The sequence below is a fragment of the Camelus bactrianus genome, chromosome 1, assembly GCF_048773025.1.
Source record: "Camelus bactrianus isolate YW-2024 breed Bactrian camel chromosome 1, ASM4877302v1, whole genome shotgun sequence".
In the NCBI taxonomy this organism is placed as follows: Eukaryota; Metazoa; Chordata; class Mammalia; order Artiodactyla; family Camelidae; genus Camelus; species Camelus bactrianus.
Window position 1 is genome coordinate 108,962,745 of NC_133539.1, and position 15,343 is coordinate 108,978,087.

The window sequence follows — 15,343 nt, forward strand, 5'->3', positions numbered from 1 at the left end:
GCCTTCCAGCCCATAGCCAACCCCGTATCAGGTGTCTGGCTCCGATGGGGCACTTTAGAGCCAATTGTGTGGAAAGTTTCTCAGAAGGACAACACAGAGTTTCAAAACAAATCACTACAAAATGCTGGTGTCCTGATCCTATGCCACACATAATCCAGAGCTCACGGACACACCCAAACTAACCATGAGATCCATCTCTTTCTACTTCACCCAACTTCCCACACAATCAGGAGCCCTCTTGGCAGGCATCACCAGCCTTCTTTGTACACTTCCAGTTGGAGAAGATCACTAATTACTCAGGAGGGTTTGCTCTCTAGGATGCTGTTTAGATAGAATCTATCCCTACATGAAGTTGAAAGTCGCTTCCTTCTAAATCTCTGATGAGAGTTAAAGACACGTGGGGCCCCTGGTCTTTGTCACACCCCAGTGAAGCCATCAGTGACGTTTGTGGGTCTCTGATCCTGGCTGCCTTGCTGCATCCACACGTGTTACCAAACCAGGAAATCTGGAAGATCACAGTCATTGTTTGGGAAAATGTTGGCTGGTACCAAGTTTCCAATACGGCAGCTGGGGGTTCAGGGAATGACCAACGGATTGGAGCCAGGGACCCCACCGAGTGTAATGGAGTTGAGGGTGGGTTCTGAAGCTGACGCAGGCACAAGGTCAGTGATCAGTAGCAGTGGCATACAGTGGGTCCATGTAGTTTCCAGGACTGACTGGCAGGGGTGACCTTGGAAGGTGACTGCAAAGAGGACACTGGCCAGAGGTGAGATACATCCGAGATATGATCCTACTATGAAACCTGGGCTTGGCCTCTGGTTCAGAATTGGATCAGGATCTGATTCTGGGTTACATGGGTGGAAGAGGGGGGAAGAGGGGGACCAGGACCCTAGTCACAGCTGGGGTCCACCTGTGAGGAGCTGGGAACCAAGATGGTCTGCACAGGTGATACACAGATTTGTGATCACATCATGATGGGATGGAGAAGGGAGTGTCGGTGTCTGGACCCAGCCAACCTAGGGTGGCTCTCTAGAAGCAATTGCTCTAAAATGTCCATTTCCCTACATTTTTTCCATTCTTATTTTGGACTGTGCAATTCAGATATGACTCAAACCTTATTCGTAACAACCAAAACAAAAGACAACAATTTACTGAGCACTGACCATTTGTCTGTTACTGAGTTAGTGACATACATCACCACAACTGGCACAATAATAAACAATATCCTCATTCTATAGAAAAGAAACAGAGGTTCAGAGAGGTTAAGTAACCCAGGCAATGGAGGCGTGGGGCCAAGAGTCAACGCTGGTCTACCTGATGCCAACAGCAGAGCTCTGATGACTTGCCCCTGTTGGGCACCTACATATATGAGCACAGAAGGGGTAAAAAAATCAGATCACCCTGTCAACAGCTGCACAGAGAAAGCCCTACACCTGAGCAGATCTGAATAGAATATTCAGGGCATGCAACTTCTTTCCTGGGGATGAGGTAAGACGCTGGCAGAGGACAGAGGAGGCAGAGCCGTTCGCCCCTGACTGTCTTCTCCTTTGAGGAGGAGAATTGGAGCAGGGAAGATTTAAGAGCCCTGAGCTACAGCTGCCATCAAGTTCCCGCATCCATCCCAGACCAGCCCCACCTGGGACCAGAGTCTGCAAATTAGACATCAGAGCCATTGCCTGAAGGCCACCAAGGTGCATGCATGACAACAGAGGATCCTAGAGCCACGGGGTAGACAGCTTTGTTCTGATTTTCAAAATAGAGAAGAGAATAGATTAAATGAATAAATTTTACCTCAACTCCTCCTACTTCTAAAACTTCATAGTTAAATCAGTGCTTTGAGAGCCTCAAGGAAACAGTGCCAAAAATCAGCATGGGGCTCTCGGTATACATCAGGCCAAGTGACACTGCTTCTTTGTCTAAAAGTTTATGAGCCTTTAGAGAAAAAGGATGTAGAGAGCATACCTGGATTTCAATAATGGTAACTGAAAAAAGTACATAGATACTTGTGGACCAAAAGAAGAAACGTTAGCTAAATGGTAACTCCAATGCTCAGATTGTAACTGCTTTGAAAACAGCATAAAAGTAGGGTGGGCAACTCCAATAATAGTAATAAAATAAAATAGCTTACTTTCATGGACAGCTTCCTATATGCCAAACACTGTTCTAAATAGTCTTACTACCTTCAATACCTTTGATAGAACAGTGAAGCAAGTGCTAATATTATATCTACCTTATGAACGAGAAAATGGAGACACAGAGAAGCCTTGTCACTTGCCCCACATCACACAGCTGGCAAGTGTCAGAGCAGCTCTTGAATCCAGACCGCAGCACACAGACACCAGAGCCCACACTCCGAACAATTAGCTAACACTTGTCATTTGAAAGACTCTAAAATCAGTTTTCACCATGATCTATACTTGAATGAGCATATGTCTAGATCCACAAGGCAAAATGACTGAAGTTACACGTCTAAGGGCAGAAAACAGGAAATCCAAGTGGGCAGCATTTCCTGAAGGACAAATAAAAACTCTGAATGTTTAGGGGTCAAAAAGTCTTGTCGGAGCCCACAGTGTGAGAGGCTGCAACCAACGTGAACAATCAACCGTATCCCAGACACAGGAGAAAACCCACCGTGCTTCCACTGGACCCTGCTTGGGGGTGAGCGTCATATGTTTCATCCTGTCTGCTGTATTTTACGAGTTGTACTGATAATTGTGAGAGATTCGGGAAAGCCGGGACACCGGGGCTCAGGATAACATAACAGATGTTTAGGCAACAGCAGGTGATTAACAAAGGATGAGAAAGTTGTTCTTAAGCATTGGAACCACTGCTCCCGCCTGCAGAACATTGGTCCTCAATGGTGGACCAACGGTGAGGAGGGCTGGGAGGCAGTGGCCAATCCAAGGTCCAGAAAATTCCTCTGACAGTGATGAGTGATGGCTGTCTAGCAGCAGACTGGAGCCGCTCTGCAAAACAGATCAGCTATCTGCCATCACAGATATTCAGAAAAATAAAAATGGAATGACTACCTCTCAGGGTTACTGGAGAGACTGAGCTGACCCCAGGGAGGAGTTTGGGTGGCAGGACTGACAAGGCTGCTCTGAGTGTTAATAATCTGTGACTCCAAATGCCCGTAAGGTGAAACGCTCTTAAGATGAAAAGCTGAAACAGACACGTCAGCGCCCATGCCCGGCTATCAGCTTAAAACTTAGAGCTAGACAATGCCTCCTAAGGGTTCCACCCATGTGGGTCCAACAACTGTGAAAAGAAATTGTAGATTATAGAAGTGTGAACGCCTGTGTACACAGGCCACACTGACCCTTCTTGAAACAGCAGTGACAGTTATAAATAGCTTTCAGCTCGCCGTCACACTCCTTCAACTCTGCATCCAGGTGTTTATGTGATCCAAACCCAGGCACTCCGAGAGTCAGCTTACCCTATGACTCTTGTTCATCTGTGACCTTTGATGGAATTTCAGGTCAAGGAAAACACAGATTATCTCCCCCTCAAAAGCACAAATGATATGTTTTATGTGCAGTGTGGATTACATATCAGGGTAAAACCAAGCAGCAACTTCACGCATGGAAAGCGGCACCTGGTGGCTCTTTTACTAAAGCCCTGCTCAGCAGTGGGTGAAGCTGACCTTGAGTTCATCTTTAATAGGTTGCAACTCCTAGATGAAGAGGTTGATGCTTCTGAAAGGGTTAACTTTTGAAAAGTCTTTAAAATCATCCCCAATGTGTAGGCACGTAGGCCAGTGAGTCAGCAGTCCCCAAATAGTAATACAGGATTCCTGTTCTCTGTGGAATGTTTGCCGCCCTGGGGGACCTTCGTGCCATACTGGCCTGAGGGGCCCCTCCCTGCTGTGGTGGTCCCCAGAGGCTTCCTCTGGACCTATTTCCTGCTGGGTGGGGTGGAGGACCACCTGAGGAGTGAGGCCAATGACCCATCCCTCTGCCCACCTGATTGCCCGTCTGAGCTCAGGTGAATGGTCCCCACCAGTCACTTTGCTTCTGCCTTTGTTTCCCCCTCAGCCCTCCCTGAGTCCACCTGGCCAGGTTGTGCTCGCTGGTTTCCACTCTCTCCCCTATCACTGCGCCCAGCCCCAGCTGATGTTGGACTTTGGAGGTCCCCACACGGCTCCAACCACCCAAGAGTGAGAATGTGATGAAAACAGAGCGAGAGCACGTGAGGGTGGTTCTGAGAGCTAGTGAGATGCTGGAAACAGGCAAACACAGGCACACACTCACATATTCGCCCTCATATCACACCCAACCGCTCCTCTTCCTCAGGCAGGTATTCAGTCCCTCTCTGTCTCTCTGTCTCTGTCTCACTCTCCCCACCTGGTACATGGGACATGGATGGGGAGGAGTAGGGCCTGTGGTTTCAGTCTGTAGGTATTCACTCAATGTCCTTTCTCCCCAGGAATCACAAAGCAGAGGACAGAGAAACACGACCCAATTCTAAAGCAATGTTCTCAAACTTTGGCGAGCTTCGGAATCACTTGGAGGTCTTGTTAAAACTCAGGTCTCTGCCTCTTCTCCTGCCCCACTCTCCATCCCCAGAGCCTCTCATTCAGGAGGTCTAGGGAGGGGCTGAGAATCTGTGTTTCTAACAGGTTCCCTGGGGGCACTGAGGCTGCTTGTCCAAGGACTGCATGTGAAAGCCACTGCTATAAAGGAAACAAGCCATCACTGGCCAGCTTGTCAAGCATGAGCCAGCAGGACCCGAGATAGTAGAAGGAGAGTATTATCTGATGTCCTTACAGACTTTTCACAACATCACGAAGGCCATCAGACCTGGCTGCAGAGGACTTCCTCCTTTCTTATCCCAAGGTTCATTCCACCCTCTGGCCCTGGTACTCTGCTCTCCCTTCCACCCAGCCTGCCTAGAAAGACCGGGCTCTGAGCAATGTCACACTTCTGGGCGGGCCATCCAAGAAGCAAGTTCCTGGCATCATAAGGACCACCCTGCTGCACCGGAATGATTGGGATGAAAGAGAGGGACAGCTGCCAGCCCCTTAAAGGATGAAACATGAGCTTAAAAAAGAGACATAGGATTACGCAGAGATGGGAGAGGGAAGAATGGATTCTTATCCTTCTCTGTAGGAGGCAGATTCAAGAATGAGAGTGACAGCAAACCACCGTCACCGCCACAACCAGTGACAGCGTCCTCCTGAAGGCTGCCAAATTCTAGCTCTCACTGTGTGTGAGGTTGTGCCCTTGGAGGCAGACAGACCTGAGTGTTTATCTTGGGGCTTCGCTGACATCCTGTCATTTAATTCTCACAACCTCCTAATTTGGGTTCCATCATGCCCAGATCTGCCCACGAGAAGCCCCTGTTCACAGAGGCTGTCACCTGCCCCAGGTCACATGCCTTCAGGCTCTACACCCAAAGCCCCTGCCTTGTCCCTCAGGTTCCTGGCCTCTCTGTGGGAGTCAGGAGGGAGGTCAGGGATAGTCACTGGGCAATCCCAGAGGGCTAGCCGACATTGTGCCTCTGGTGGGAGGGGACAGCAGGCAGGTCCAGGGATAAGACAGTGAGTGAGCTCTAAAGCCCCTTCTTCATTCCACTTCCATGATCGGAGGGAAACCCATTGCATCTAGAGAAGAAATAAAGAACCAGGACAAGCACTAGCTTGTCTCTGTGATCCATCAAAGTTTGTCCCACGTGAGTGATAGAAAAAAAAGGTTTCTGTGGTCAGAAATGTAACAAGATAATTATTTTTACACCAATCCTTCCGCATGGTTTTTGGCAGACAGCAATTTTATAAGGCATAATTATCTATTTTCACTTGCTTCATAAATTCCTCCTTCCCATTTCGTCTCCCCATAAATAGAAATTATTTAAAACTGAAAGACATCCATTTCGGTGCTTGGTTTCACGTTGCCAGGCACTTCCTCCCGCGCGTTCCTGGCTCCTGCCTCTCTCTACCTGGTCCCGCCCAGCACACCTCCAGAGCCATCAGATCCTCCTGTGAAACATGCTTGTCTGACCCTGAGGAGTCACTGAGCCCTTGCTCCCTGAGGACTGAAAGTCCATCTCGCCACTCCTGTCCAGCTTCGGTCCCAGAGGAGAGGGCGTGGCAACATCCGGAGGTCTCAGATGCTCCACCGGCACCTCCTTCTTTCTCCCACAGCATGTCTGCTCATGGTGGCCACCACCTTCTCACTTGTTTTCTTTGGGATCTCCAGGCCGAGGTGACTGGTGACTATGATCTGAGCCACACGGTGGATTCTGCTGTGACTCTCAGGGCCGGCGTGAAACCTGTACTCCGCCCCCTGAGGATGTCACTTTTATTTTTAGATCTCCTATCGTGCTGGAAGCCTCCATATCCGCTGCAATCTTCACACTTTCCAGGGATGTAACCACAGCAAGTTCTAACATTGATTGAGAGTTTACTATGAACCAGGCGCTCTGCCAAAGACTCCATCATACTGTTTTGCTTAATCCTCATAACAACCCAGAAAGGCACACATTATTATGAGGTTGTGAGAAGAAAAGGACAGAGTGTAAGAAAGTTAAGAAATTAGCTCAAGGTCACAGAGAAGGTACCAGACAGAGTCAAGATTCAAATATTCGTATGGGCCGTGCCAAGCCCACCTTTCCAGTGCTTCACGAAGACTGATAATTCAGTAAGCATTCCCAGGACCCACTCAAGGTTGGAGCAGTCTGGGGATGCCAGAACTCCCCGGGGGGCCCCAGGGAGGGAGAAGGAAGGTGGCAGCTTCCTCATCTGAAGCTCAGTAAACTTCAAGTTGAGAGTCGGCTCCTCAGCCCACAAACTTCTCAACCCCTCCGGGCTGGTGGAGCTGCACTATCCCCTTGACCTCTCCCCCTCCCCTCTGCTGTAAGTGGCCCTTTGGTAACTCCTCCTCATTAAAGGTGGCCCCCACTGTCCACTCCATGTAGCCTGGCTTCTTTCAGAGGGTTAGGTTAGCAGGGAGGGCCAGGCCCACCTATATGACCTGCCTCTAGCAATCCTCCAAGCTCCCACCTCATTCCATCCATTGCTTAGCTGTCCCTCTTTCTCTGAGGGCAGCCCTGACACATGGCAGTATGCATCCTAAAGCCTCACATCAGCCTTCTCAGTCTTCCCTCCCCTCCTTCCCTCCCAAGTCTGTCGGGGGACAAGGCCTCTTCCTCAACATGAGCATACAGGGCCACGGACAAGGGGGCAGTCAGCCAGGCACTGATGCAGCAGATCGAGGATCCCAAGCCTGGCAGAGGTATGAGGAGGATGAAGGAAAAGGAAAAAGCTGAGTGTCCCCAGACCAGCAGCAGGAACATCATCACAGACTTAGACACAGAGCTCCCTATGCCCCCGTTCTCTGAGTTCACTTGGAGCCCACCCCAGGCCCTTTGAAGCAGCCTTGGGATGCACCCCAGTTCCTGTTAAATCAAGAATAAGGCTGGACACACAGGGTTGCCACGGCCTCTCAGAGGTCCAGGAGATCCCAGGCTCTCCCAGGAGATTAAGAAAAAAATGAAGAAATGCCCACACAGGGCTTCAAAAGTTATCATGCATTCTAAACGTTTAGATTATCTTAGAATAAATTAACACATTTAACACTATAAAAAATACAATGAATATATATGTGCTGTTTCATGAGATTAACAGGAATCATTAAAAAATGTTAAATTTTAGCACACTATAGATATTTCCGCTTTGGAAAAAAGTGCATTTTATATTGTACGATTCTTTATAAAATTTTCAATATTGTCAGTGAATGCCTATTGATACAACCTTATGTAAAGACGGTGGCAACAGGCCACACCTGAGGCCGTTGTAGACTTTGAGGCCTGGGCTCCTGTGTGCTTCCAAAACTGTGCCCCCTTTCCCTGACTCCCACTGGACCTAGACACTTCAGATGTCCACCGTCCTGTACATATTAGAAGGAAGAGGAGGGGAAGGTATAGCTGAGTGCTAGAGCACATGCTTAGCATGCATGAGGTCCCCCCACAAAAAAGAACAGAACAAAGCAAAAGAAGGGCAGAGCTCCCCTTTCGCTGGGTCCTCCCCATGCCCCTCCAGGCCGTCACCGTCTCCTGCTTGGCTGGACAGAGGGCTGCACTTGCAAGGTGAACAAGCACCTGCGCCCTCCCCTCCCTGACCACCCCTGGCAGCTGGCCAGGCCATGCTGGACACCTTGCTCCACCAGCAGAACCAGCCGGGCCCCCAGGCCGCGGTGCAGGGCTGTGCTTGGCCTCAACATATCCAGATATGCTCCTTCTATCTGAAAAATTATTACTGTGGTGATGTGCGGTGCCTTTTTAAGAGAACAGATGGCACCTCCAATTAGAATGCTTTAAAAGGAAACCCTAATGAGATTATAAAAGCCAACAAATTGACTTTTTCATACAGTACTTCCCTGGCACATATAAATCAAATACATAATGAGACTCAATAAAATAATAGGTTTATTTACACATGTTTTGCCTAGCATTGTGCTGCTGCCCAGCCCGGCTTGTGGGTCCTCTCACCAAGTGCTTGCCCCTGCAGGCCGGGGCTGGGAGCTGGACAATGCGTCCCTGAGCTGCTCCTGGCCCGACCTCCACAGACAAGGGTGGCTCTGATTCAGGGATTTCCAGTCTGACCCTAGCGCTCTTCTTTCAGGGGTGAAAGAGCACAGCGCTGTGTGCAGGGTGTGGTGACACTCACGGGTACGTCCAGCCCTCACCCGCACTCTGGGTGAGGTGGGGAGGTGGTAGCGGGACATAGAGGTTGGGAAGCTGTGACTAACTCATCGCTGGCTGGACCAGGATTGGAGAGAAAAGCCTGGGGTGGGGGTGGGGTCTGACTTTAATGACATGGACTCAGGATATGGGTAGGCAAAGCGGCGTCAGTATCTACAAGGTGCAGAGTGAAGGCTCTGAGATGTTCTTATTTATGCCAGGAGTCGGGTCTGTTGGTTCAAGTGCATCAGGTCAGGTGGCAGAGAGGGAGACAGGAGGCATCAGGTGACAGGTAGGTGGGAGAGGTGCTATTTAGCAAGGAGCTCCACGTCAGCATTCTGAGCTGCTGGCCACTGGCTGACCTCTCTAGGTGACCTTATCCAGGGGCTGGATGGATTTACAGGGTGTGTCTGCTGAGGTGGGAAGCTGGGAGCCTAGACTTCTTTTTGCATGCATTGCTCTGCAAAGAGCCTGGCCAGTGAGAGGGGATCCATAAGCAGAAGTGGAAGGGAAAGTTTTCAGGAGGGAAGCTGTGAGAGCGTGGGCTTTGGCAACACAGAGACTGGTCCTCGGTCTGGACATGCAGACAGTAAGAAGTACATTAAAGAATGCTTCTTAGGCTCACAGGGATGCACAGGGAAACCTCAGAAATCAGTAAGAGAGGATACCACAACCAAAAGCCGGGGACTCTAGTCAGCAGAAATGGAATCACTTCTGTTCATACCTACCTACCCGAGAGGGAGGTCTGGGAAAAAATCAGTTTACAAGAGGGTAAGCTTTTCCTCAGTTCCAATCTATAAGCATTGATTGACCTTAGGACCTGGATCTAGAAGACACTGTCATTCTTTTTTTATCCAGCAAAGGTGATATATACTGCAAGGCCAGAATTAAGAAATTTTTCTACTCAAGAGTTCAGTCATTTTTTTTTCTGTCCATCAAACTGGAAGGAGGTATGAAATGTTTCCTCTGTGTCCTTCTTTGTGGGGGTTGGGCAGAAGGAGTTTGGTGAGAGGAAGTGAAGGGAAGATCCTCCCTCACAGGGATTCAGACAACAGCACGGAACACAGGAGAAACTTCTATCACAATTAGAAGTTAAGCTGGAGCACTGACTTCTGAATGCAACAGGAATACTGAAAAGAAAAGGCATTCCTATTTCAAGGCTGCAACACTTAGGAGAGGAGGAGCAAGTTCTCAAAAGTGCTGTGCAGAGAGTGTAGTGCTTCCAGTCTCCCCACGATTATGAATTACGAAGGAGAAGATGGGGAGGAAACTCTCCCTCCCCCACCCCTCTCTAGGGAGTGGAGTTGCACTTTTGGCAGGATGACTGTTTTTCCCTCTGCAGCAGAGAGTGGCAAAGAGGTGGAGCCGATGCACTAGCCCCAGCCCCTAGAATGTTAGCCTCAGAGATACACACTGGCCACGACTCTGGTCTAGTCATTAGTAGAGGCATGGATGCACCATGCTAGGCACTAGAAGGGACACAGGGAGATGAATCTATGAACCCAGCACACAGGACCTTCATTTGGTAACCAAGACAGTAGGTACAGAATAATTGGACATTTAACAAAATCATGAGAGTTCTGAGGGGAGCCTGGTCACAGAGATACAGGAAGTCCAATGAAAAGAGAGGATATTCTCAGCTGTCAAGACCAAGGGGGCTTCTTGAAGGACGTGACTGGAATAGTTGCTAAGAATTGTTGCAATATCCAATGCATTTTGACTTTGCACACAAAGAACTCTCCATTTGGCATTTTTTAACCATCAGGTGGACAGAAGTTGTCTCGCTTGGGTAGGAGGAAGGCCCTCCCATCTGGAAGGAGGGAGCAAAGAAAGCACATAATCTTGAGGGGGTTCTGCATGCAAGCCAGGCATGGGAGCTGTCCGTTTCAGCACCACAGCCTGCATCTCTGCTTTGTACTACTGCAACTGGAGGATGATGTCTTAAGTCCTCCTCGCCCACCACTTGTACTGTCAGGGAACCAAACTCCCCAGCCCAGAACCCTTACTAGACACTTACTAGTACATGCCACTTCCGGGGGGTCAAAATCCGCTCGGTAGTAGCCAGTCCGGCAGGTGCAGATGGGAGATGCCTCTGAAGGGGATCGGCTGTTGGAGGGGCAGTGCGAGCAGCCCTCAGCTTCCTGGCTGGCCTTGAACATCCCTGCAGGGCAGGCTGGAATACAAACAGATCATCTTAGAACTAATGAAAGAGTGATAGTCAGAGGCCCTTCCCTGGAACTAGAAAATAAAACATTCTGCCCCTTCTAAAAGGACACTGAAATAACCCCTTGCACAAAGTGAGCATTTCACATTAATGAAACCTCTACTTAACACTTCGAAGTCTTCAAAAATCCTTAGTGAAACACAGTACCAATAGCCTCTCTTGAACAATATGAATAATGATTCTTCCCTTTCAGGTGTGTTGAGAGATTTAATTGACAAAATGAATCTATCTATAGCTCAGTGTCTGAGGCGTAAGTGCTCTATAAATGGTTATTCCCTCCCTCTTCCACCTGGTTAACAGCCAGGGCTTTACCCTGAGCCACTCAGTGAAAGAATCTCACCTGGTCCTCAGACAGAAAGAGGTCCTCGTTGACAATGGACTGGACCCGTGGTTCTTAAATGCAACACACACAAGGGGCACTGAGCTGTGTTAATACTTGTTATGAATGATGATAAAGGATTGAAATTCATGAGTGATCCTTTAAGAAGAAATTAAAGTGATTTCAAGGTTACTGGCTTAACAACATTCTTCTCCCTTAATTGCATTCTGAAATACTTTAGGGGGTGGGGCAAAAAAGGATGGCTTTGGCAGGCAGTGCACCAGGGAATGTGTCATGTACTTGATGTCATCTATCACGTACTTGACAGTGGGGAAAGTTGGGAACGCCTGGTACAGCCTGATGTCCACTGGAGCTGCCCTCAGATATGAGGCTTTTATTCTTATTTCCCCATGGGGTCAGCCTGGGAAGAGCCATGCCCCAAAAAGTCTGGCTCTAGGCCGTCCCTCAAGCTTCTGCTGTGCCTCGTCTACAGAGACCCTCGACTCCAGGCACCTGGTCTCCGCCTGGCTGATTTCTCAGAAAATTGCCCCTACCTTCCCTGCTTCTCTGAGGCCCTTTCTCACTCTCAGCTCCTGACTTTTCCAAGAAACCTGCTCTGGTTCATCCTCCTTTGAGATCAGGTACAAGTTATCATATGGTCAACTTGCTTGGCTTCCTTATATACTTCACTAATTCATTCAACAAACATTTACTGGCACCCTGCTGAGAAGCTGACCCAGGGAATTTTGAGAACAGAGCCTGCCCTCCAGGAGCTCTTGATCCAGTGTAGTCATACAACTGTAATACAATGTGATCATTGCCATAACAGAAGTGCCATTATAAAGGTTTCTGCTTATACAAAAAGCTCATCTTCCCAAATACACTGTTCCCTCCTGGAAAGTGCAGCGTATTCTTTACTGCTACTGAGCAGTAGCCACCATCTGTTAATGCTCTTGTTAAATGCTTTACAGGCATTCCTCCATGGGGTAGCTATTATTAGTTCCATTTTGCTAATGAGGAAATTGGGACAAGGAAAGGTTAAAATAGTTGCCCAGGATCACGCAGTGGGAGAAATCATCACGATGATATGCATATAAACTATTTGACAAATATCCACATCTTTGCCACCAAGACAAGAAAGAACTGTTTCCTCTGCTGCAGTCTTCTCACTCTTTCAGTCATTTGAAGTGAGGTATAGGATTTCAGTCACTCTGGAAGTGCCCTGAGGTGGGAGCTCATTTTAATGGGAATCATTTCTTAGATGGAATGTTCTGGAATGGCATAACCCAACAGTGTTCCATGGAGTCCACGTTCTTCAGAGTGTTAACACCTCTTACTAACAAAAGGGGTCTGCAGCCAGATATTTTGAAAATGTGGATTTAAAAAGTTAATCTCATTTTTTTATTACAGAATTTTTCCAAATTTCCAAAAACTGGGATATAGAATGCTATGTTTTCTCACCATGAAGTTCTATTTTGTAGAGCATCTTCTGGGATGTTCCATGGAACACACAGGGGTAAATGTCATTTAGATGTTACAGTAAGGTCCTTAAAGATTTCTGTTGTGATCCATGTAAAAATGGGCCCCTTGTTAGCCACCTCAGCACATTCAAGAGAAATGTCTCAGTAGAAAGATAAAACTAAAAAAATCAAATCTTTACTAAAGGCTCAACCAATAAAACACCAGAAGGAAAGCCCTGAGTGGTACACCCAAAGTACCCTAGAATTTCGCTTGCTGATCTAGCGTTCCAAGCCCTCTCAGTGAATTCTCTCCATTGCTTTCTTCCTCTCTCCCTGTCTTCTTTCCTTATCTCCCCCTTGTCACTCATGAGAAGCACTTGGCCCTTCCCATTGTAAACTACCCAGCAGTGCTGCGCCGCATTCAGTTCGGGAGCTGGAGAACCCAGAGACATCCCCGACCTGTGCTACCCAAACACAGCAGAAGTGCTTTCCTTGGAAGGTGGGGGAGGGGAACGTGGTGATTCTCCTGCATTCACTGGAGCTCTGCCACATGTAATTTTCTTAATGTATCAGCCCAAGAGAAACAAGGTGTTTTCACTTTCTTTCTAGCACTTAAAAGCCTCCTTGCTTTACACTGAATGAGTTAACAGCATAAACAACCATCTTGGTATCCACAAGTGGCAGAGGGATATAGAAAATGCCTTCGTCTGAGATTTCTGATGGAGGAAGGCAGAACTGGGTGTCTCCAGACTCTGACAGCCACAAAGGCAGGAAATGGAGGAGAGTGGGGCCAAGCTGGACTTTAAAGGATAGGAGTTAAGAGAAAGGTGGGGTAAAAGGTCCTGGAAACAGGTGTGACAGTGAGCCCTGGGCAGTGATCGGACAGTCCTGGGTCTGATTCCTGGCTCTGCTGGTTCTAACTGGATAACCATTGGCAAGCTATGTAACCCTCAATTTGCTCATCTGTATAAAGAATCCATAAAAAAGAAATGTAACATTTCTCACAACTCCCTCAGGTCATTAGAATTTATCAAAATCAAGTATAGAAATATACCCAGCATCAGTGTTAGACAATGCTAATTCTTCTCTACCTCTACTCAGTTCCTTTTGAAAAACAAGTTTTCTTTGCAGGAACTTTTAGAATTCAGGGTTAGAATGTGAGTTCAGATTCCCAAAGTGGGCCAATAAATCGTGCAACTAAATAGAAGAACGTGTTTCTGCACAGATTATTTCTGTTTTGTGTAATGGGCGAATCATTACTTCTGTAAAGTATATCTCACTGATAATTACAAAATGAATGAATCTCATTAATATTCAGATTTAGTAAGTTAATACTTTAATAAAACCTACATCTAGGCATTCCCTAATTTATCAAGAAGTAGTATTCCTAGGTTCATTTGTTGAACTTTTAGACTGTAACTTGCGAGCACACTTGGGCTATATTTTCTCATAGAATTACTGCTTTAAATAATGGTAAATGCCAGGCTAGTCCATTAAGCCTTTTTAACTCATCCTGTATCAGACACCATTAATGAGAAATAGAAGTTAATGATATTGTTATTTTACTAGAAATTTAACGTAAAAAATAAGAAAATTGTGCTGCCCCTTGAGGAAAAGCAGCTGTGATCAGAAGTGAAACATGGAGTGTCTGGGTAGATTCTAACAAAGAATATTTAGACCAAGAGAAGCAAATGTAATAGCTTCAGCCTAGGTAAGTCACCTGAGTATATAAAGCAGCTGAGAGTAACACGGTGGAGAACGCTGGGGACTCCGGCAGCTTGGAGACCGCACACCTGCCGGAAGGCTCAAAAAATACTAATTAAATACTGTGATAGCCTAATCTAGCACATAGCTACACTTTCCAGCAATTTCGAGGCAGATAACAAATTATTTGCTTTAATATCGTTTCAGAACTCAGGGGTTGCCTTTCTCTTGATTCAAAATTATGGTCAGCACTACCACTACAATCATGAACCCCTCATTCAACAAATGTTTATAGATCTACCGTGAGCTTAGCGCCCCGCTAGAGGAACAGAGCAGAACACAGGCGGTGGGGAACAGACTTTGGGAAGCGCCCTTCTGGAGGGGGAGGCAGAAAAGGGAATGCTGTTGGGGGTGGGGGGGGACTGGTCAGGCAGGATGTGCATCATTATGAGATGAGGACTGGAAGAAATATATTTTTGTGGCAATTAGGAGGTGAGATTCAAGAGATGAAAAGACAAAGCCAGCAAGGCGGAGGTAAAAGAGCAGGAGAGGTAGGAAGGGAAATGAGGTCAGAGACATCCCTGCCCCATCGCAGCCGGGAAGGTTGCATTACTATTCCAGGACATGGGTGGGAAAGGCAGAGCCGAAGGCGCCTTGCTGTGTATTCCCAGGAGACCTTTGTCAGTGGGACACCTGTGAGTCTATACGTGGCTGATACCAGTGCAGCCCAGACCGCTTTGTTTCCTTAAGAAAAGGGAGTTTACTTCCCTCCATGGCAGGGGATCACAGTTCAGACAGGTGATAAATGGAGCTTGGGGTGGCACCCCTACACACACACCTCTTTCCCCGCCTGCTCCTCTCTTTGGCAGAGAGGAAAAGACAAGATATGAGGACCAGCTCCCTGAGCACATGTGGATTTTCCATTCCCCAGGCAAAACACGCAGCACTTCCTCCCCCTTC

The 15,343-nt window shown here is 47.6% G+C and overlaps 1 protein-coding gene across 2 annotated transcripts in view; it reads right to left on the reverse strand.

Moving 5' to 3' along the window:
- The window catches only part of EPHB1 (EPH receptor B1), a 408,429-nt gene that overhangs the window by 127,157 nt on the left and 265,929 nt on the right, over positions 1–15,343 (reverse strand). For both annotated transcript variants that reach the window (XM_074370913.1, XM_010947708.3), the window contains one exon: positions 10,694–10,849. In XM_074370913.1, the coding sequence (XP_074227014.1) occupies positions 10,694–10,849 (156 nt within the window). The remainder of the gene's footprint in view (positions 1–10,693; positions 10,850–15,343) is intronic.